General features: G+C 44.1%; 1 protein-coding gene across 3 annotated transcripts; it reads left to right on the forward strand.

Annotated features, from left to right (window-relative positions):
• Window positions 1-384: 384 nt before the first annotated feature.
• Window positions 385-22,649, forward strand: LOC310816990 (ATP-citrate synthase). 3 transcript variants are annotated; one of them, XM_083687374.1, is made up of 30 exons: window positions 385-508; window positions 4,016-4,207; window positions 4,675-4,797; window positions 6,539-6,601; window positions 6,942-7,132; window positions 8,040-8,119; window positions 8,392-8,522; window positions 8,808-8,926; window positions 9,369-9,505; window positions 9,760-9,821; window positions 10,148-10,265; window positions 10,462-10,616; window positions 11,495-11,588; window positions 11,999-12,055; window positions 13,011-13,040; window positions 14,753-14,894; window positions 15,167-15,335; window positions 15,553-15,657; window positions 15,836-16,032; window positions 16,407-16,488; window positions 16,579-16,689; window positions 17,972-18,099; window positions 18,249-18,342; window positions 18,601-18,755; window positions 19,242-19,392; window positions 19,566-19,709; window positions 19,911-20,024; window positions 20,190-20,272; window positions 20,512-20,588; window positions 21,089-22,649. In XM_083687374.1, the coding sequence occupies exons 2-30, from the start codon at window positions 4,049-4,051 to the stop codon at window positions 21,181-21,183; spliced, it is 3,366 nt and encodes a 1,121-aa protein (XP_083543500.1). In that variant the 5' UTR covers window positions 385-508; window positions 4,016-4,048; the 3' UTR covers window positions 21,184-22,649. The 3 variants fall into 3 exon arrangements, with proteins under 3 accessions (XP_083543500.1, XP_083543501.1, XP_083543502.1); XM_083687375.1 differs by lacking the exon at window positions 11,999-12,055; XM_083687376.1 differs by lacking the exons at window positions 11,999-12,055; window positions 13,011-13,040.
• Window positions 22,650-23,633: the final 984 nt, after the last annotated feature.

A 23,633-nucleotide genomic window follows, 5' to 3' on the forward strand; every position in this document is an offset into this window, starting at 1 on the left:
CACTTTGTTCCGATTTTAACGGTTTTGATTAAGATACATGTGCAGTAATGTCATGCAGTATTACAGGATAGTCGACTACCATATCATACAATGCATTTATGCTCATCATTGGTGTACACAACTAAAAAATACAATTCATTCTAACAATGTTAAGTGTTTGTAGAATGATGTCTAAATTGACCAGGTTATGTGTATGATCGCAAGAAATGTGGGTTGTTGCTCAATGACAAATGGCTGGTTATTTCGCAGGTCGCTCTTTTATTATAAATAAAGGTAGTGGGCGTCAATGGCGTGGACGAATGTGACCACGTGGCCGTGTTTGAGCCAATGGGGCCGCTGAGAGAGTCGTGTAATCGTATCGCCAGATTATGGGGCGACTAGAGAAGTGAGGTGGCAGGAGTGGACGGCTCTACTTGGCGCAGATTGCTCGGAGTCACCGAAACTAGGTAGATAAGCAACAAGGACGCAATTTCTCTACTCGGAGGGCGTGAAATCAGCATTAAACAAGGTAATGTGGACATCGTTGATTTGACATGATTCGAGATTGTGAATTTGAACGTTCAAGCCAACATTGTAGTCGCTAGCTAGCTAGCGACTACGTGCGGCTACTTTGCGCATGATGATGCTGTGTGTGTGTGTATATATATATATGTGTGTGTATATATATATATATGTATGTGTGTGTGTGAAGTGACTAGTCCTGTCTATCTAAAACGAAGCATCCTGATTACCGAGGTAGCTAGTTAACTAGTTAGGCAATCAAGCGAACTGTAAGTTTAGCTGTAGTTAGTACGCAAGCTAGTTGGTTTGCGTTTCATGTTCAGACCTGGGTAGCGGAATATGAGCCTCAAAACTGAATTGTCTTCCAGCCAGGGCAACACTACCTAACAACTAACTAACCAGACAATAGCTACCTATTCATTCAACCCACTAGCGAGTTACTCCAAGTCCCCTTCAACAACGTGTCATCACGGCATAGCTGGAGCGTCAGAGGATGTGGTACATGAACAATGTTCTGAACTCAGATAGAAGTGCTTTGCCCCAAGAACATCTTTATAGAGCCTAGGTAAGGTAGATGGTTACTACTAACCTGTCCTTGTTAGCATGCAAGCTATTTAGCTAATGTCCTATTCTGATTCACTGCAAGTTGTTGCTGTTTGCCATTGATGTTGGCAGTACTATCCTTCACAGTAGGTAAATTGGCTTCAAATTTCACGCTCAAATGACTTCAAACAATGACCCCCGTGGATTATGATGAGACTGACAGAAACGGACATGGCATTTCATTTCTGGAAACTTTCATAGAAAGGATGACAAGTGGCTGATGATAATATATATGATGGCAATCAGTCTAGGTAGCTAGTTGAAATTGCTGTCTCTGTAGTTTCTCATTTTGATTCATGTCAGACTTGGCAGTGATGTTGAAGGTTGTCGCTAAGTGACCATCTCCAAGACAGTACTATCTAAAAAGTTGTAAAAGGTTGTTAAAGCAACAGATAAGATATGAATTCTAACAGCTATCACTACATAGGCTGTCACTGTTTGCTTTAATTGCTTAATACAAGTCATACAGTCATAATACAAGTAGCAGCTTGTGGATCACATTAGTTATGTGAGTGCATTTCCCCCTTTTTGGAGACAATCGTGTAAGGATCCCGCTCTCCTTGCCAAGGGTGTGATCTGCAAGCATAGAGGCTACATCTCAGATAAATGAAAGAGTGTGAAAATAACATTGACAAAGTTGGACAGGCTTAGCTGGTCTGGCAACAAGCTGCAATGTCTCAAGGAAGCAGGAATGTGGGTACAGTCACTATAGCCATTCCTCTTGAGGTTGTCACCTTGTCATTTATTTTCTAACTTGTGCCTAAGCCTGTGCTCTTGAGAATTCTTTCATCCTCAGTGAATATTCCACATGGCCTAGTACTCTCCCCCTGTAGGCTGCCTCCAGGGTAGTATGGGTAGGGACTGAGTTGTCAAGGAGCTATTGACAAGGCTATCCATACATTTTGTATGAGAGCAACATAATGGAACTTTATGATGTAGGCTATCGGCTACTCCCATTCAGTGTCCTTCACTCCCTTGTGTGTTGTGTAGACATACTAAGGCAACAGGCTCTTGGTTGTTGAGTGATTTTGATTATAGTATTTGATTAAAATGTTCAGGGCAGTAAAGAATGAGGTATTTGCGCATTGTCAGAAGAAAATCTTTGACTTCTCTTAATGTTACTTACAAGGGTGCTGGTCCCCAATTTAGAGCAATAACTTCATGAAATTAAACCGAACACACTTCAAAATGGGATGAACTTATATTTATTTTTGATTTACTCATAAACGTACTCTTGAAAAAGGCAACGAGCCAAAACATCAAGCACTGGCTCGCTTTCTGTTTTTGTTATTTTATGATTAAGTTAAAAGCAATATAAGTTCAACCTTTCAGTTCAGGACAGCACACATTTCAAATTAGGGTCCTTACAGTTAGGACTATGTTGCCAGCGGTGACGTACCTCATACATTGTGTCGTTAATTAGTGGGCTTGCTGAAGCAAGAACACTCTTGATATTCCTAATGCTTATTTTTATACAGGGTCCCTTATTGCAATTGTTGGTGTTGCCTATTATTAGGGTTCCAGCAGTGAAGCTAGTTGGCTCCAGCAGAGAAGCTAGTTTGCTCTCTGTTGGTGTACAGTACCATTGCACAAAGGCTGTTTTGTTGACTAAAGGTTTGTATGGACACGCACACACACTGTAAAAGTCTGACTTGGAGCCAGAGAAACAGAGCCTGACATTTTCCCCTATGGTCATCTGTGGGTGTAGGCTTGAGTACATTGTTTTTTTACGTTAACGTTCACAACTTATTATTTGTGAAACAACCTATACTTGTGAAACATAATTTGCCAGGGACCATACTATTGATCCTATTCTGAGTTACTGGTCATTTGACATTTTTCCAGTGATCTACAGAGATATTCTGTTATCCCTACCACGAACAGCATCTTGAGAAAAACATAATACTGTATGTCCCTAACCGAAACACATGGAAACATGGCACATGTCACACTAAGCCAAATTACCACTACACACATTGTTTTTTAACTACCCTGGAGTGAAATCCTTTCCAACCTACAGAAGGTTGTAGTAGAAGAGAGGGGTTTTCATAGCCTATGGTCAATTATCAACCCTTTTCTAGTGTTGGCTGCAGTGCTGTTTTTTTTTTAACATTTATTTGTAACGTCTAGTTGCTGGTATAGCAGCCCAAGGTGTCCTTGGATGGCCTTGTTCCCACACACCGATAAGTGAGTTTGACTTGGGCCATATTTTAGGTTTCCATATTTCTGGAGAACCAGTGTCTGCGCTGCAGGCTACTGTCCCACGGTCTTGCGCTAAACTGGTTTAATGTATCATGCATGTTTTTTTAAACCAAACAAGGTTTCCAAACAGACCAAAGGGTTTGAAGTAATTAAGTTTAAACAGGAGATGGTGTTATTCCACCCAGCCCCTGTCATAGGAGGGTTGTGATTGTCTTGCAATTGGGTCATCCAAAGATTTGTTCAACCCAAAACTTTGTCAGTTGTTTTCACACAGTCCCCCAAAAGCATTAGATGGATTCATGGAGCCAATCATTAGCTACTAATCAATGTGGGATTGAGGCCTTAACGTTACCCGTGTGTAGCCTAGTCTAGGTTCTGTCCAGCATGTGACTGGTGGTGTGCACAATGCACGACTCCTGTCCTCAAGGTCTGCAGTCACTTTAGCTCTTGTATTTTTTTACTTTATTGATATATTAATGTCTTTAATTGGCCAGAGTGCACACCTGGTTTCTCAGGTCTAAATAAGGTAGGCCTACTGATTCAAAGGCAAAAACTAAAACTGTCAGCCCTCAAGTATTAGTAGGATTTACATACCAGGTGGGCTGGGATATGGACTCAACTCAACCTTTTGAGCGTTTTGAAAACGTGATATTGTGGTTCGCTCTCCCTGAATGGCTTCGTGTCCTCTCCTTTCCCTCCTCTCTCCCAGGCCCTCTGCTAGCTAGCGAGAGAGTGATACGCCATGTCGGCCAAAGCCATCTCGGAGCAGACAGGGAAGGAGTTCCTATACAAGTACATCTGCACCTCGGCGGCCGTGCAGAACCGCTTCCACTACGCCAATGTCACGTCTGAGACCGACTGGGACCGCCTCACACAGGACCACCCCTGGCTGCTCACCGAGGTGAGGCGTTCTCTTGCATCTTCGCTTCTGAACCTTGAACTCTGTCCCATCACTGTCTTGTCTTCTTTCTTTGTTTTGACTTCTGTAATAGGCATAGAGATCACAATGACTTAATTCAGACGTTAAAGGGATAGTTCACCCAAATTACAAAATCACACATTTGGTCCCTTACCCTGAAATCGGTCTGTGGACAAACTTCAATCAACACGTGGTTCTGTTTATCTGGGTAGTGAGCACTGTAACCAACAGCTAATTGTTAGCATTTTTAGGGTGGAGCCCCATGTCATCTAAAATTCTCTGAAAAGACTTTTGATTGGCAATGGTCTAATATAATCTACTCTATTTACACATGCCATGTTTGAGCTCACACTGATGGTCTGTACTGAACTACATAGAGACATTGTCATTGAACTCACCTGTATTTTAAAAGATGTGCCTCTGTGCTGTTGTTATCCCTTCCTCTACAGCGATTGGTGGTGAAGCCAGACCAGCTGATCAAGCGCAGAGGGAAGCTTGGCCTGGTGGGCGTCGATCTGGACCTGAAGGGCGTGCAGGAGTGGCTCAAGCCCCGCCTCATGAGGGAGACTACTGTGAGTTTATTGACGACCACCGTATTCTCTGGTTACAACTACACTCTATAAAGCCAAAGTCTTTTGCCCATCTGACAGGCGGGGTTCGAACCCTGGTCTCCCATTTGGAAAGACCCAAGCTTCTACCGTTAGGCCAAGAGGACATCCTCCAGGTCTGAGTTTACTACTCAGTTGACATGTCTCAGACTGTACCCATCACGGGAGCGTGATTCCAAATGACCTCTGCTACACCTAGTTTAGTTTCATTACCCAGTCCTTTCCCCTCGCCATACTCCCGAGTGTCTGCAGGGATTAAAGGATAGGTCTGACTCTACCTAGCACTCCAATGGGCCAAGTGGAGCTTCCTTATTGCTGCCTGCCATCCACTTCTCTCACATCTGTGCAATTTTAATTGGTAGGTGTCTAGTGGAATGAAACGGGGCCTGTTTGCTGCTCTGATTGAGAGATAGGCAGATAAGATAAGGCAGAGGTGGTGCGGTCACAATGCTTCAGGATAACAGTGCTCTCGACTCATACAGTAGGCAGATTCCCCCCAAACCCATCAGTGTGGCTCTGTGCTAGTTAATGCGGTGAATGTGTGGCATGCGGACGAATGTCTTTTTCAGGGGGGTGTTAATCCATGACACACTGCTTGTTTCAGAACAACTATGCAGTCCAGCTAGTCAAGAGAGGCCCCCCTTCCTCTGTTCATATTTCCTGTCTGCTGATCAGGTTGACCACAGTCTTAAAGGGATAGTTTAAAAAAAAAAAAGGGTTGTTATTATCTCATTTTGCTACTACTATTTAGCCAGAGGTTACTGCAATTTGCTCAATAAGCAGGATATGGGTGTGTTTTGGTGGATTGGTGAAGGTATGTGGAAAATCACAGAAATTAGCTTTCAGGATGAACTATCCCTTCCTCATCTACTACATGGTGTACTAGTACTTGTTCACAAGTTGACAGTGTGCACACTTACAAGGCTGAGGTTACCATATGTCCCTCACTGTCCCGGAGTGGAGGAGTTTGGGTTATCTTTAGAACCAGGGTTAGAGGTTATTTAATGCCAATGTCAGGAGACTATTTTGGTGTGCAAGCCCTGTCAAAACAGCTTTGGTCCGATGCTGTTTTTTTTCCTATTACACTGCTTTTCCTCTTTCTAGTGAAAGCTTTTGAGTTATTTTTTGCAGCACCGTAATTACCCACCAATGAGAGTGTGTTTTATTGATCTCTTCTAAATGGAACGACACTCCGCTCAGGCAGGAAACTCCTGACATGTCTTCTGGCTTACCACACACACACACACACACACACACACACACACCTCAAATGTATATTGCTGCTGTTTAAACCAAATGAAGTTGTCTGTTTTTGCTTGCTTACATGGTGCACTATCTAGCCCTAACCCTAACCTGTGTGTTTATGCTATACTATTTGCATTTGCCTCATCCATCTCACCTCCATCTCACATCTCACCTCAGCATTTCTATTGTGTACGTCAGAGGACTGACTGGCTGCATTGTGCTTCCTGCCTTGGTATTGGCCAGGTATTGTTTATGCATTCCCTGAGCTGGGAGCACCTTTAAACAAAGCAGAGCATTGTTATCATCATATGCCAAGACCAAATGTGTAACAATTTGCATACATGTTTATACCAATCAAATGGAATAACATTTCCTTCAGACCTAGCTTGGCAGCGTATTTGCCTCATAATGAAATACTCTACATAGACTGTTTGTAACATGGATTTCCTTATCTCCCCAGGTGGCAAAAGCAAAAGGCATCCTGAAGAATTTTCTCATTGAGCCCTTTGTTGCACATACACAGGTAATGTGTGTCTTGAATGCTCTTCAACAGACCATGGTGCGTGTGTGTGTGTGTGTGTGTGCGTGAGCGTTTACTGTAACATTCATATCTGTCCATATATCCATAATGTGTGTGCAGGTCCGTGTCCACTGTGCGTGTGATTTGCCTGTCTAGTGTCCTTATGTATTTATGGGATCATTAGACACACAATAGTTTGCATGTATTAAAACAATACAATGTTGTCCAATGCTACTTTTTACAAAAGACTTCCAGTGCTACATGTTACATTCTACATGTGAGTGTGTGTACGTGGTTCCCTCTAACTCCTGTCTATGGTGAATTGTCCATTGGTGTTCCTCAGGAGGAGGAGTTCTACGTGTGTATCTACGCCACGCGGGAGGGTGACTATGTGCTCTTCCACCACGAGGGAGGCGTAGACGTGGGAGATGTGGACGCCAAGGCCCAGAGACTGCTGGTGGCCGTGGACGAGAAGCTGAGCGAAGACACCGTCAAAGAGCAGCTCCTCACACACCTCCCCGAAGACAAGAAAGAGTAAGCAACCCAGTAGCGATACTCACAATAAGTTGGCCTGCTAACACGTTGATTGAGAGGATAGAATGAACCAACCGACAACTGTCGTTAACATTTGAGCATGGTGTTATGGTATCCCCCCTCCACATATCATGGCCCAATTGGTAATGGAGGCATGGTGTCATGGTGTTAATAGCATAATGGGGTCCCACCACTACCACATCCTGTGTCTCAGAGGAAGTAGAGAGAGGAAGTAGTGAGGGAGAACACGCTGCTGTGTTCGCTGTCCCTCCCTCTTTTCCTCCCTCTATCACTCCTGACTAGGGTTTGGTATCATTAGAATCGTACTGCTCTTTGTAACAATACGGATTCTTCTTATTACCAAGCAATCGATATATGTTGTGTGCTCAATACCCAACTCTTGTCTCTGACAGAAGGATGAGTCTAACTCAGTGAGACCTCTCTAGTTTATTTATAACCTTTGCATGCACACCCCATGAGGATGGACCAGATACAGTGCAACAGCATTGTCGCATCGCCGAGGGGAGTTTCTGTGGCGAACCACTGACCGATTCCGACATAATTTGGCAATCTATGCTATTAGGCTTGTGGTTTAAAACTGTTGGTAGGCTGCCAAAAACCGAAGGAGAGTTCCACTGCAAGATGTTTTGTAAAGCAAGAACAAGTGATGGTTAATCTAGTAGAGTGTAATGTTGTAACCAATTGTAGCTACTACCAGATCTTACGTTTCATGTTTATCTCACTGTATTCGTGATGTTTTCAGCCTACACTTCATACACCTGTCATTTTGAGATACTTGATCAGGTATTTTTAAACTCTTCACAGCTCCTTCGTGGATGCTTCTTAATATGTTGCATGCAGTTTTAATGTTTTTTTTCCCTCACTTTGCCTGTTTGTTGTCATGCAGGGTCCTGGCCAGTTTCATAGTGGGTCTCTTCAACCTGTATGAAGACCTTTACTTCACCTACCTGGAGATCAACCCGCTGGGTAAGTCCACTTGGCTGTTATGTCAGGGGAGTCAACCCTATACAGCTAAGCAAAGTTTACGCCTCTTAATGCAAGAAAGTCCCCACTTTGAATCCAGTCGTAGGGATCGACCAAAACAAAGACTCCTTTGACCATAGGCTTTTTCTAGTCCTGCACATTTTATAACTAAATATTCTTGTTGTTTCCTGGTGGGACAAGGTCCAGATATACTTTAGTTATTGACTGACTGTATAATGCTCTCTCTCTCTCCTTCTCTCTCCCCCCCTCTCCAGTGGTAACTCAAGAGGGTGTGTTCGTCCTTGACATGGCGGCCAAAATCGACGCCACAGCAGACTACATCTGCAAGGCCAAGTGGGGCGATGTGGAGTTCCCCCCACCCTTTGGCAGAGAAGCCTACCCAGAGGTGATATTTGAGTGGATGGCAACAAAGTTCTTTCAGCAATTGCGCAATGATGACGCCTTCGTTTCTCAATGCTCATACCAAGAGTGTGGCTGCTAAACAAGTCAGAATTCTCATGAATATATTTCAGATGTATCCATAGCAAGAGGGCTCTGTATTCTTTCTCACTTCCATAACTCGTTATTTAATTCTTAGTTACTCTACTGTCTTACTCTCCGGTTGACCTACTTACTTGAATGTTTGGCTGCTGCTGTTACGTACTGACACCTCTTTGTCTGCCCACTCTAGGAGGCCTATATTGCAGACCTGGATGCCAAGAGTGGTGCCAGCCTGAAGCTCACCCTGCTGAACCCCCGTGGTAGGATCTGGACCATGGTGGCAGGGGGAGGGGCCTCGGTTGTCTACAGGTAAAATAGAAAGAATACATTTATACACTCTGCCATGTTATGTTTTCTGGGTGGGGGGGGGGGGGGGGGATGCTATGGCTGGCATTCTGACAAGTGATCCCAATTTCAATATGACCTCTCTGGTTAGAATAAATTATAAAAAATAAAACTGTATAATATTATTTTTCAGATGCTCAATGGTTATCCTGGCCCAAACTTTTTTTTGTAAGCCATTGGAACCGTGTGATAGATCATGCAGAAAATGCATCCCGTGCATTGATGTCAGTTCAGTTTGAGTTGCACGCATGTGCCTCAAATTAGGATTCAGCCCTGAGAGCTTGCATCAAAGAGCTTTTGTCACAGCTGTTTTCAAAATATGACCTTGACACTCTCTCTCTCCTGTCCCCCTCGCCCCCCCCCCCCCCCCCCCCCCCCCCCCCCCCCCCCCTCCCCACACATCTAGTGACACCATCTGTGACCTGGGTGGAGTGGATGAGCTGGCCAACTACGGGGAGTATTCTGGCGCGCCCAGCGAACAGCAGACCTACGATTACGCCAAGACTATCCTCTCCCTCATGACCAGAGAGAAACACCTGGAAGGTGGGCACTGCGACAGCTTACCTCTTACAGTTATGAAATCAATGTTGTCATAAGAACGTCACGTCGCATTGCATTTAAGGTGCTGGACAGAAAAGCTTTGCTCCCGTACCTGCAGTGCTTTTAACAACATTTTGATCCAAAATGGATGTTCGTCACGTCACTTTCTGCGGGTGTCCAGACAGATTTAGCTCCTTGTTACATGAAGTCTTAGCAGCAGTCGTAATGATGTTGTGCTTTCTCTCTGCCTCTTCCAGGGAAAGTGCTGATCATTGGAGGAAGCATCGCCAACTTCACAAACGTGGCGGCCACATTCAAAGTAAGACACACGGACGCACTCTCCATCCTAGTGCTGAGTCAGTGGATGGGGCAGACAAAACCTGTGGATGTAGAATGTTCTGAAGTTCTAGATATGATCTGATATCTCATACGCTTGTATAATCAGTTCAAACCACACACGGCTATTTCTGAAAGCTACAATCATGCTTTAGCTATTAGATATGATTAGATATTATGCTTTTAATGCAGCAGTAAGAAAACAGCACTCTCTGTCTGGCTTTTGTGCCCGTGGTTTAAATAAATAAATGACGCCTCACTTGTTCCACACAGCTCTAACTCTGTTCTGACCTCCCACCTGTCCAATAGGGCATAGTCAGAGCAATCAAAGACTACCAGGGCCCACTGAAGGAGCATGAGGTCACCATCTTTGTGCGTCGTGGTGGCCCCAACTACCAGGAGGGACTGAGGGTGATGGGAGAAATGGGTGAGTTTTCCCCCTCGAATATTTGTTTTTGCAACTTTTGAAGAAGGGAACGTCTTTATTAAACCAGGTGAAATAATATGAACACATATTATCACATATCTCTTCCTTTCAACTTTTAAAGTAAACATGTTACCTGACCAATTATTTATTTATTTTGTACATTATTTTCTAATAATTACTTCTATATTTTCTGTAGGGAAGACCACTGGTATCCCGATACACGTCTTCGGTACAGAGACCCACATGACGGCCATCGTGGGCATGGCGCTTGGCCACCGGCCAATCCCCAATCAGCCTCAAATGGCCGCACACACCGCCAACTTCCTCCTCAACTCCAGCAACAATGCAGTTGTACGTGTGTTTGTGTGTTCAGTGGTGTCTCGCTCTGTCTCTTCAAGGTTGTGTGTTGTGTGTCCATCTTAATCATACATTTTTGTGTTCAATGTCAGGTGGGTGAGATACAATCCACCTCAAGTACTCAATAGTTAATTTCACAGAACAAACAAGTGAAAGAGAGTACATATGTTAACTATACAAATGTGTCTAGACTGTTGCATGACAGGAGGGTTCTAGTTTGAGAATGTGAACCACATGTATGACAAAGGAATCTGGAACCAATGGTTCCTCCTTTGCATGCATGTTTCTTCAGCTGCCTTATTGAAACATCTACATCCTCTTTGACAGTGCTGAATGGGCATTCAGTGAGTGGTTACTTCTTGCTTGGTTTTATTTGGAATTCTCTTTTTTTTTTTTTTTTTCAGTACTCCCCTTGAGTTATACTAAACTGTAGGTCATGTGACCTCAGCATGGGATATGATGCCCTACGATAAGCCCTCTTGTTTTAGAACATTGAGCCCCCCCCCCCCCCCCCCCCCCGGCCTAACTCTCACTGTCACTCTCAGGAGGCTGCCCTTGCTTCCACTGGCTGGCAGTGACACTTGACAGCTTGTTGCTCAATCATTCATACTGTACTTTGTGCGGATTAATGAATGCTCGGAAATATAATTGTAGGTACTGTGTATAGAAGTAAATCGAAAGGCACACTTTAATGGAAATTGTGTTGCAAATAATGTAAACAACAGAAGCTTTATACAAGAAAACGGCTGTCTTCATAACTCATGACACAGTCTCAGGTGCAGCTGTACTCTTAACCCCAGCCCAAAACCCAAATACAACTGTACACACATCCACATCCCCCTCTCTCACGATCCCTCTCCTTTCTCTCCCAGACTCCAGCTACCACCAGAACGGCGTCTTTCTCGGAGCCCAGAGCTGCCACCGACGCCATGCCAGTCAAAAAGCCCCAGGCAGGCGTCCCAGCAGGTAACCAGTGCTGCACTCGCCTGCTTTTGTTTTTCGCACATCCTTTTAGCTGTTCAGAGCTTAGGGAGCAGAAATGTCATCGTTGAGCGTTGCAAGTGGGCAGTTAAAGCTCCATACACCTCCAATATCCACACTAGTGTCCCACTAGAATGAAGCAATGTTTTGTCCATGCTTCCTGTGTTGTATGTTAGTGTGGATATTGAACCGCAGCCACACATCCCCCTCTGTTCTGTATCTACCCATCTGCCTGCTTTTTCACCTCCACTGTCTCTGCTTTCCTTTTTTTTTTTGCCCCCCCCCCCCCCCCTCACCCGTCAACTCCAACACAGTTCTGCATTTAATTTTCTCTCTCCTCTCTCCCTCATTTTGCTGTGTAATCGGCCCGTCTTTTTCATGCTCAAATCTGTTAGCCACGTCTCATTGTCCACTGTGGCCTGTGAAGAGTGAATTCATAGGAAACAGCAAAGGTATGTGCAGGTGCGCCACATTCACACCCCCCCCTCCCTCCATTCTGTCCCTGACCAGCACGCCCTTTGGGTTTGTCCCTCTCTTGCTCCTCGCTACTCCCCTAACAGTTCGATGTGTGTGTGAATTTGACACCTGTATCTCTGCTTCGGCTTACTGGCTAGGCAATGATTCGCAAGGTCGGAGTTCTATTTAGACTGCATATGCTGTGTGGCCTGTAAATGGGAAAACATGGCTCTTTCACATTTAAGAAAACCTGAAAAGGTTTATATTTAGGAAGAAATATGACTGCTATAGCTACTTGCACAGTCATACCGTTTAATGATGCTACAGAGAGGACAAGTCATTTTTTTAAAATCGTTTTCAGATTAAAAATTAAGCTAATACGCCATATGGATCACTCTCTTAGCCGAAATCGTCTACAGGTTTGAACTAGAATTATTTAAATTGCGTCAAACTTCAAGTTTTGTTTATATGTATTTATTTTCCATCTTTTCAAGTTTATACCCTGCTTTTGCATGTCTTGTGTGGAAGGAAGGCCAGCTGTTATGCTGTTAGACTAGAAGTAATGGTGCGGTAGACAGTCATACATTGATGGTGTCAGTGATACTCAAACTAGTGGCCCGTGGACCATATTTGGCCCACCTTGTAATTTCTCGTGGCTGTTGAAGTTGATTTAATTGTCTATTTCTACGTTGAGTATCAGTGCTAGTTAGTTTGTGTACATCCGAGGCATGCTGCGATATAGCGGCTAAGCTTTGCATGCTCTTTCATCGCCTCTCTTCCCACCTTGATTTGAGGAGTGCTTCAGTGTGCCTGTTCTTCAAAAAGCAAAAAACTCCATGCTCAAACCCAATGCATTTAGTGGATTTATGAGGTTACATGGTTGGATTTATTCAAACTCTTTTGTTCTATTTTGTCGTTGTTGTTTTTGTGTTGTCTCCTGGTGGGTCACAGAAGTGCAGGCCACGTCTGGCTGCAGTGGAGGTAGGGAAGGGTGTGATAGACCTGTCCTCTAGACTCTCTCCCCCTTCCTCTCCCTCTATCCACCCCCCCCTCGCTTGTTGTTGTGTGGGCAATGCCTTTCCTCTGTCCTCTCCCTCCTTTATTGGTATCTTCATGGTGGCTGACTGTCCAGGCTGCATTTGTGTTTGAGAAAGTGGCTTCACATAATCTCTTATTCAATCGCCATATTTATCTGATAGAACTGGATAGGTGTATGTAATCTGATCGTATGCTTCATTTCCACCTTTTGGTGTGTGTGTGTGTGTGTCAGATCTTTATCAGATCCATGAAAGGGAGAGCGTGACTGCAGATAGGAGGAGAGAAAGTACTTTCTGGAATCAAAGACAGCCCTGGTTAGACAGTGTTGAGAAAAACAAATGCATCTGACAGATCTGTCCTTTGCTTAACCCCCGTTTTACAGGCAATCAGGTTTAAGGACCTGAATGACATTTAACATTCATCATGAGCCCACTCAGTCACCATGCTTTAGTCTACCATTTGATTCTTTTTTTATTTTGCAGCATTCAGCAGGGTTGCGTTCAAGATGTTTTGTAATGTTTGCAGACAACCTTGTTGAGTGATGTGTGCTGTGTGTGTTTACTATGCATGTGGCCTGTTTTTCTGAAGAGCCATGTATATATCTTGTCAGTCACTTCAAGGGAAGAAAATGGCACAGAAGAGTTGACAAATGCAAGCAAAATGTTGCAGTAATCAGAGCATTAAATCTACCATTTTGACATGTCCAGTAAAATCATATATATAGTGGATGCAGGATCTTACATGAACTGTTCATGTTTCATGAAAGATGGCATATCCAGTAGTCAAAAATGCAACCATTTTTGTCTTGAACGCAACCATGTTGTGGTGGTGGTGCTGGTGTGTGTTGTTGCACCTGTGTCAACCCAATGTGTGTGCTTCCTTGTTGGATTACATGGGATCTTGTTGCTTTGGAAGATATTAATTATAAATAACTACATTTTCAGATGGAGGTTAATTTTAGACACAGAAAACAAAAAAACATATTTGAGAAAGAAGCCCCTTCAACTCAATGAAAGAAGTACAGTACTACACTGTATGACACAAAAAACCTGTCACACTTTGACTAACAAATGTTATATGAACTAGCTAGTCCCTCTATCTTCACTGCTGGAAAATATTTGGAGTAGTATCTCACATGGATGCGTTTGTTAGCCAAAGTCAAGGACAGCGACAACATTTGTTTTCCACTCCTACACAGTCAAGGATTCTTGGAATTCTTTCTATTTTGTATTCTCTCTTTTTTATGTTCTCATCACTCAAGCTTTCATAACATTTCTCAGTTTACTTTAGATTACAGTTCCATTATTTTTATTAAGAGAGGACTAATTCAGACTTAGGTCCCTTGTATGAAATGAACAGTGCCCTCCCTTTTGTGTCGGCTCTCTCCTGTACCTCAGTGTCCTTGTCTGCTTTGAAAAAAAAATCTCCATAGCCCACCCTCCTCTTCCCCCATTGCACTTGATGCATTAGTATTACATTTGTGAAGCACTTTCCCCAGTATTCTTTATTTGAATTAACAGCACATCATGTCTCTCTGTGGTCTTTGTGTGCGGCTCGCTCCCTCTCTTTCTCCAGCACGTTGCTGCACTGTACATAACCCTACTGTGTGTGTTGTCTTCTCTCCACTCCTCTGCTCTTCTTCCCTCTCCCTCCAGCCAAGGCCACTACGTTGTTCAGCAGGCACACCAAGTCCATCGTGTGGGGCATGCAGACGCGGGCGGTGCAAGGCATGCTGGACTTTGACTACGTGTGCTCGCGGGACGAGCCCTCGGTGGCAGCTATGGTCTACCCCTTCACGTAGGTGTTCAGATTTGTGGAATTACAAATTAATTAAACGGATACGGCTCTAAATCTACTTTTTTATCAACAAAGGGCCACACAATATGGTGACACAACACAGTTAGCCACCGCTCCATGTGTAGAACCCTAAGAAATCATTAGAGCTCATTTTTAAATTCTCTGACAACATACTCTGGGAGCTTATTCCAGTTGATAAAACTTGAATGATCAAGTGGGTGGTTTGGCCATTAGAACACTGATAACTGTGATAATGATTTGATTGTTCTCAGTGGGGACCACAAGCAGAAGTTCTACTGGGGCCATAAGGAGATCCTGCTGCCTGTGTATAAGAACATGGCGGACGCCATGAAGAAACACCCGGAGGTGGACGTGCTCATCAGTTTTGCCTCTCTCCGCTCTGCCTTCGACAGCACCATCGAAACCATGCAGTACCCACAGGTAAGGGCTTATTGGCAACATGGCAACCATGCTACACCTGAAATTCAACCATGAGCCACGTACAGTAGGCCTTTAATGTATTTTTGTGGTAACTGCAGTTTACTTTGGATAAAAGTTAAAAATAATAAATAAAGACCACAAAACAGGGATCATATCACTAGGTACCCTACTTATGCATTCTCCAAATACATTTTGTGAAAATGTGTTGTGCCTCCAGATCCACACTATCGCAATAATAGCTGAGGGCATCCCTGAAGCCCAGACCAGGAAGCTCATCAAGAGGGCGGATGAGAAGGGAGTCACTATCATTGGCCCAGCCACGGTACGTTGTATCAGAATATTGTGTGTGTGTGTGTGTGTGTGTCAGTTATTTAAGTATTTATCCGAGATGGCGGATGTACCAATATTGTGACATTTGTCATGATATAGAGTAGCAGAACACAAGCTAATCCTCTTTACCCATTTGTCCATCTCTTGGTTCGTCCATTTCTCTGACCTAGGTGGGAGGTATCAAGCCAGGCTGTTTCAAGATCGGGAACACTGGTGGCATGCTGGACAACATCCTGGCCTCTAAGCTGTACCGTCCTGGCAGTGTGGCCTATGTGTCCCGCTCTGGAGGGATGTCCAATGAGCTCAACAACATCATCAACCGCACCACTGACGGCGTCTACGAGGGAGTGGCTATCGGAGGAGACAAGTGAGGAGGGGGAGGGGTCAGAGGGCAAGTGGGTGGAGTATCCAGTCCAATCCACATGCATTGGCTCAGTGGGGAGGAGCCAGCCCTGTTGAATGGCATTTGAATGCTTGTATTGGGTTCAGATCTGTTGTTTCTTATAAACAAATGTTCATCACGTTTCCTTATATGAAACCTGTATGATCATGTTTTCACATTGAAGATATGCTGTTACCAAAAAATGGCAATTTAATGGCATTGAAGCATTGCGGTCTAAAGTTTAGCCCCTTGAAGTCGCACTGTTGTTTTTGTAAGGAAGATGTAGTTTTATTGGCTGCAAAGACTGTTAAGTTAGTTATTGATAAAAACAGAATAATGTTGTTTTCCTTGCTGTGTAGGTACCCAGGCTCAACATTCATGGACCACGTTATACGCTACCAGGACACACCAGGGGTGAAGGTGATAGTGGTACTGGGAGAGGTAAGAATGAGCTGTCTGAATTCATCTTTGATTGAAATACAGGTTTTGGACACACTGTAATTCTCCTCTCTCCCACCTTCTGTTCTGTAGATTGGAGGCACGGAGGAGTATAAGATTTGCCAAGGTATTCAGGAGGGCCGGATAACCAAGCCAGTGGTGTGCTGGTGTATAGGGACCTGCGCCACCATGTTCACTTCAGAGGTCAGTGGAACGTTTTGTTGGGAGCCATGCCTAGAGAGAATGAGCTATTGAAGCAATGAAGTAAAGCAACCTTGTATTTAGTTTTTTGATAAGGTAACACAGTTGTACTAAGCTCATTCGGCATTCTTCGAGAATCAATGGGTATATACACTCACCGAGCACGTTATTAGGAACACCTGTACACCTTCTCATGGTGGAGGTGGTGTAATGGTGTGGGGAATGTTTTCTTGGCACACTTTGGGCCCGTTACCAATCAATCATCGCTTGAATGCCACAGCCTATTTGAATATTGTTGCTGACCATGTGCATCCCTTCATGGCCACAATTTACCCAATTTCTAATGGCAAATTCCAGCATGATAATGCACCTTGTCACAAAGCAAAAGTCGCCTCAATCTGGTTCCATGAACATGACAATGAGTTCAGTGTTCTTCAGTGGCCTTCCCAGTCACCGGATCTGAATCCAATAGAACACCTTTGGGATGTGGTAGAACGGGAGATTTACAGCTTGAAGGTGCACCTGAAAAACCTGCAGAAATTGCGTGATGCAATCATGTCATCATGTGTAGTAGAATTTAAGTAATGGTATTTTGAAATAACATACCGTTAACCAGAGCTGTTGATTCATTCAGAGACTTTATTCACAGAGAAAGAAGCCGGGTCAGGTTTGCAAAGTTGAACCCCTTTCACTTCCGTTACCTGTCCTTTTATAAACATCACACAGGTCAACGCCCTTCATTCAAATTCCTGTCTACTTACACCAATGATATTTAAGAACTACATTTCATCATCCAGGGGCTACTCCCACCTGACGTGGCGTTTGTCAGTCTGTGGAGAGATCAATTGACCTAGGCTGTTTACAAAAGCCATCTGTCCTGGCTGTTTACAACTGTGTTTATTACTCATCTATCCTGTTTCTGCAGCTTTGATCTATTGTACTCCATTGTGTTCATACCCTCTAGTCAACCCCCACTTATCTGATCTCACCCCTTCTGAGATGTTCCAGGACCATCTGGTGTCCTTGTGACCTTTTCCCCTAGGTGTGGGATTACAACCCTTATATTGTCTTTAGATTTACCATACATGGACCAGAATCTCGAAGGAATGTTTCCAACATCTTGTGGAATCAATGTCACAAAGAATTTAGGCTGTTTTGAGAGCAAAGGGAGGCCCTACCCAGTATTAGTATAGTGCTCGGTGAGTGTATATTTCACATGGAATGAAACCTGGATGGATATACAGTACTGTAGATTTGTAAACGATCCATGTTGATGCCCCCTCAGGTTCAGTTTGGCCATGCTGGAGCCTGTGCCAGCCAGGCCTCAGAAACTGCAGTGGCCAAGAACCAGGCCCTGAGGGACGCTGGGGCCTTCGTACCCAAGACCTTCGACGAACTGGGTGATGTCATCAAGTGAGAGTCCCTACAGAGAGAGATCCACTGCAGATAGACTTTTTTTTAACCACAATAGGACCACAACTCTTCATTGAACCAATGCACTTTGTAGTCACTCAATGTGCATGTTGATAACGTGTGTTCTGTTTATTTCTGGGACACAACAGGACCGTGTATGATGAACTGGTGGCCAATGGAACCATCGTTCCTGCCCAGGAGGTGCCTCCCCCAACAGTGCCAATGGATTACTCCTGGGCCAGGGTAAGGGGAACCAATACCATCTTAAAGTCTAGCAATCTAATGAACATCGTAGTGAGAGTATTTGTTTATCATTTTTCTTTGTCTATATTAATGCCTAAATCTACATTCACACAATGTTTTTTTCTCTCACATTTTTGAGAGCTACCTTAATCCAATGGCGGAAATGCAGGATTATTTCAGTCATGTAATTTCCCTGAAGTAGAAGTACTTTGTTATTGTATATACACTCATTGTCTCTTGTCTGTGTGTCTCCTTTAGGAGCTTGGTCTGATCCGCAAGCCAGCCTCCTTCATGACCAGCATCTGTGACGAGCGCGGCCAGGAGCTCATCTACGCTGGCATGCCCATCACAGAGGTCTTCAAGGAGGAGATGGGCCTGGGAGGGGTGCTGGGCCTGCTCTGGTTCCAACGCAGGTCAGAGTTTAAACCCCTATATACTGGTCAGAGAGTGGGAGGTTAAACCCCTATCATAGGGGCCTTTATATACTGGTTTGTATAATGAAGTCTGTAGACTGGCCCCTTTCAAAAGAGGTCCTTGCCTATAGGCAGTGGAGTCAGCCTCTTTATAGACGAGAGTTAGTTTGGCCACTAGCCTACGGTACAGTTTGGCCCCGATCGAAGCTGTCCCTGTTCTTTTGTAACAGACACAGTCAAAAGGGAGCAAATAGAAACACTTCTACCGACAGTCGCTGTTCAGTTCATCAGCAACTTTATGGAGAAGAACACTTCATTGTCGTGTCAAATGAATCTTGGAAATGTTGATGGGTTAACTGGCCTGGTTATGCATGCTCATGAATAATATGTCCCCCTATGAGTTTAGTCTGTTTTCAATAGGAGAAAGGATAAGGAGAGAGCGCTAAGGAATGTTTTTGAACCGTTGTCCACTATGGTGTTTCCCAGGTTACCTAAGTACGCCTGCCAGTTCATTGAGATGTGCCTGATGGTGACGGCGGACCACGGGCCTGCTGTGTCTGGTGCCCACAACACCATTGTCTGTGCCCGCGCTGGCAAGGACCTCATCTCCAGTCTGACATCTGGCCTGCTCACCATCGTAAGTTTTCTCTCTCTCTCTCAAGTGTTTTGTTGCAGATTACCATGCCTCCAAATCTGCATTGGTTTTAAGAGACATCACTTAATATCCTTACGTTTTAATGTCATTTGAAAAACAACCTCTCTGTCCTTGTAGAACTTTTAAGATGTTTAATGGCGTTGTTGTCTTTTCAGGGGGACCGTTTCGGAGGAGCGTTGGATGCTGCCGCCAAGCAGTTCAGCAAGGCCTTCGACAGCAGCCTGCTGCCCATGGAGTTTGTCAACAAGATGAAAAAGGATGGCAAGCTCATCATGGGCATCGGGCACAGGGTCAAATCGGTAAGTGACAGCCAGTATGAAGTGTCACCTTTAGGATCTGTCATATGTATGATATTGGATCTTACATACATATGAATTTAACTCCACTAATATGAGCCATGGATTGAATGATGCACATTGATTGAATGTCAATATGTTGATTGAGTGATATTCTCACTGGTGAATGATGTTAATTCACAACGGTATCTGTTGTGCTTTCAGATCAACAACCCAGACATGAGGGTGCAGATCCTGAAGGACTATGTTAAGCAGAATTTCCCTTCCACTCAACTACTGGACTATGCTCTGGACGTGGAGAAGATCACCACCTCAAAGGTACCCCACCCTTCCAGTTGTAACAATTCTATATTGTCACAAAGTGTAGTCCTGTTGTCAGTGTTCACGGTCCAGGTGGGAAATAGGGCTTGTCTGGGTTTTTTTATACAAGAACTATTGGGTCATTTCAGTCTCTGGTGTCTGGTGTATTCCATCCCCTCTCAGAAACCAAACCTGATACTCAACGTGGACGGATTAATCGGGGTGGCCTTTGTAGACCTTCTTAGGACATGTGGCGGATTCACACGGTAGGACACCCTCTAGAGACAGAATCCTAGTTCCAGTAACGTAATTGCAAATCTCTAATTGATGTCTTATACATTGTGTGGCTCTAATGGAGGTTACTCCTCCCCTTTCGTATGCCTACTTACAAGTTCAGTGGCTGTCTGCTGATCCATTCGTTCTAATTCTATAGCATATTGGGGAGAGCACAGTAATGAGTGAGCAGGTATTCATTCTCGTAACTGTTTTATTTTCGTTGTCATAGAGATGAAGCGGATGAGTTTGTGGAGATCGGTGCACTGAACGGGATCTTTGTGCTGGGCAGGAGTATGGGCTTCATCGGTGAGTACCGTTTGGTTGGAGAAGTACTGTACGTCAACATTGATCATCGGGAGTCACTGTGATGGATTTCTCTCAACAATGAGACACTAACATCGTCGCCAAGTTTGAATTGCTAGTGCATAGGGCCTGCCAGTGTGGGACTGTTTGGGACTTAGGGGGAGTGGATTTACTGGGTAACATAATATCGAGTCACATGACTGAGCTATGGCGCTTGGAAACCAGATGTCTCAACAGAGAGGGAGCTGGCTGGTGGGCGAGTTTAATGAGACACTAAAGACACTGGTGTATCTGCTTGGGAAAAGCCAACAATTTAAGTGAAAGACTGCAAATCACTTACTTTAGAAATAGTTGATCTTCATTCTCATCAGAATGCAAAGAATTCATTTGAACAGGTCTGTCCAGCTGGACAGTGCATTGGAGGGATCTGATCTGTCAGCATTGGGGAGAAACGTTATTGAGAAAGACAGTCATCAACTAACCCTCTCCTTCCCCATCCATAGGCCACTACCTGGACCAGAAGAGGCTAAAACAGGGCCTGTACCGCCACCCGTGGGACGACATCTCTTACGTGCTTCCTGAACACATGTCCATGTAACCGTGACAACGGTCATCTGCACCTCTGCCCAAATATGACGGGCAGCATTTCACCCCCCTCTCTTCCCTCATTCACGACACAATGCCTTGGGAAAACTGGGCTGGATGTTTCCAGAAAGTGTGATTTCGGTGGAGGGACATGGGAAGAAGGGAGCGTTTTAGTTTTTATCTGTAGGTTACTTGAAAAAAGGAGAACCATGACTTTTTGTTTTGTTGTACGAGTTATTTAAGTAGGTTGAGATGTAAGTTATTGAATCGTGAACAAAGAAAGAGCCAAACCAATGCAAGCTGCAGTTGTGGTCACACTAGGTTGATTAGTACTGGATTGACACCTGTGCACAATGGGGATTCGCCTATTCGCTGGTACAAGGGAGGGAAAAGCAGCACAATTTTTACCATGTCACCTGTGTTGTGGAGTCTGATTGGTTCATCTCATACTCACTTATGACAATGATTTATGTTCATCTTCTAGCACAACTACGTCTCCAACTACTTTCTGTCTCTTACTGTATCTGTCTCTTACTGTACTAAACTAGCACAATTAACACATGGTTTAGTTAGGCTTCCCCTGTTTTAGGCCTCTAGGAGGTGTGCAGTTGAAGCACTGCTGACTTAGCAATACACTAAACATTAGCTCAAGCCTGCAAATGGAAAAGTGATTGTCGGCTGTAAACTTGCAAACCCTAACCCTCAAAACCCTTAATTACATACATAACCAAAGTGAAATTAGAAAATGATTGGATTAGGTCGGTTGTATCCACATTCAATCTAGTGTCAGTCCTGAACCCCCTTTTCCAAAGTTTGATGGGCTACTATGGAATATATCATGTGGCTGTATATAATAGGGAGGTGTATCTGAATTAATTAGCTGAATTTCGCAAAGTGTCCCTTTGCCACTGCCTTTCCCAACCTTCCCTCTATAGTTGGAGGATGGTTACTTCTAAAATATTAGCACCTACTGTAATATTTTTGCTGATTTAGGTTTCAAGCCTTTGAAGACATTACAATTTAGACTGTGGGGTGCTTGAAGAATATGTGGTGTTTTATAATGAATCGGGATAATGAGGATAGGAGAAGCCCTGTAAAAGTAGGACGGTTTAAATGCTTTATAAATGTGCCCTGTGAGTCTTAAATGCACCTTTTGTGAGGGACCATGAAGGCTCTGTATTTTATCTAAGAGAATAGTGTCTAATTCGCACATACGACTTCACTACTGCTGATGATGTGTGGCTTCCGTCAGTGATCGATTTTACTTTCTGTGACGAACACTGATGTAAGATATCATCACCTCTAGATGCTGTGTAACCATCTGCGCTAGAGCAACGGCCTGCTGTGTTTGTTCTCTATTTGTTCTGCTCTGTTTTATTTAATTGTGAAATTGGTATGTTTCTGCTTTGTTGTTTTTTTAATATATGCCCAGAACTGTTATATTGTAGTATAATAAAGAACTTCTTGGTTAACTTTTCATTGTGGCTAATATTGAAGTATAATGGAATTTTGGGGGGTGGGGGCATTCCTACCTATCAGTGAAACACTAGTCTTGGAGAGTTCAATGAAATGGCAAATTCTCTAGTGTCTTTCCTCGATTCCTCTTGTCCTCTCTTCCAGCACAGAGTCCAGGGTGGCCTACAGCCTCTGACAACGCAACAACCTGAGTGAGAGTCCACATTGACAGCAAACTGACCATGACATGCATGCAGTGTGCAGATGTTCTCTCCACATACCTGGGCTTTGTCAAAAGCCTCATCCCCGTTTAGACGCAGCTCCTACGTCTCACCAATGACCAGTGAAAGTGGAGAAGAAAATATCCAAAATATCCCCAAATTACAGATTTACATTGTAAAATGCATTTAAACAAGATCAACAGGGAGCTAGTCCCATCTCCCCTCCTCAACAAGGAGAATGTTCTGTGTGGACAGACAGAACAATGAGAACATTCAACCCCCTTTATGTGACAGTAATGCAATGAGAGAGGGGCTGCATGAGGTATGCTGTGTGTTCAAGGTTGTGTCGTGTCATTGGTTACCACACTCGTTCTGCACGGCTGTGGTGTACCCATGTAGCAAAGGAGAGTCAGTTTTTCTTTATTCTCATGGACCCAATCATCTGCCCTCTGCATGGCCCGATCCTCCCTTGACTCCTGTGAAGGTGAGACAGAACTCTGACTTAGACCCTCAGATACCGCACTCTCTCTGACACCCTACCCCAACAAGGCCCCTCTCCTATTGACACAGTACTGTACCTGTAGTACAGGTGGTAGTGTGGAGCTGGTAGCTATTTTTCTTCAGCTCTGTTTTCCTTATTCTGAGAGCGTGAGAGAACAGAGCGATGATGACACTGTCCATTTGATGACACTTGTCTTTCTTCCAGTCATTCCCCAGTTATTGATGCGTTCGAAGATGCATAGGAAGGAATTAGACTATTGAAGTTATAGCTTACAAGTACCATATC

Source organism: Argentina silus, assembly GCF_951799395.1.
Source record: "Argentina silus genome assembly, chromosome: 16".
NCBI lineage: Eukaryota > Metazoa > Chordata > Actinopteri > Argentiniformes > Argentinidae > Argentina > Argentina silus.

Excerpts from the sequence above, each read along its gene's own strand:
- LOC310816990 (XM_083687374.1), top strand. The coding sequence starts at position 4,049 with ATGTCGGCCAAAGCCATCTCGGAGCAGACAGGGAAGGAGTTCCTATAC. Across the intron at positions 9,822-10,147 it reads ACGTGGCGGCCACATTCAAA|GGCATAGTCAGAGCAATCAA; the intron begins GTAAGACACACG and ends CCTGTCCAATAG. Across the intron at positions 12,056-13,010 it reads ATTCATAGGAAACAGCAAAG|AAGTGCAGGCCACGTCTGGC; the intron begins GTATGTGCAGGT and ends GGTGGGTCACAG.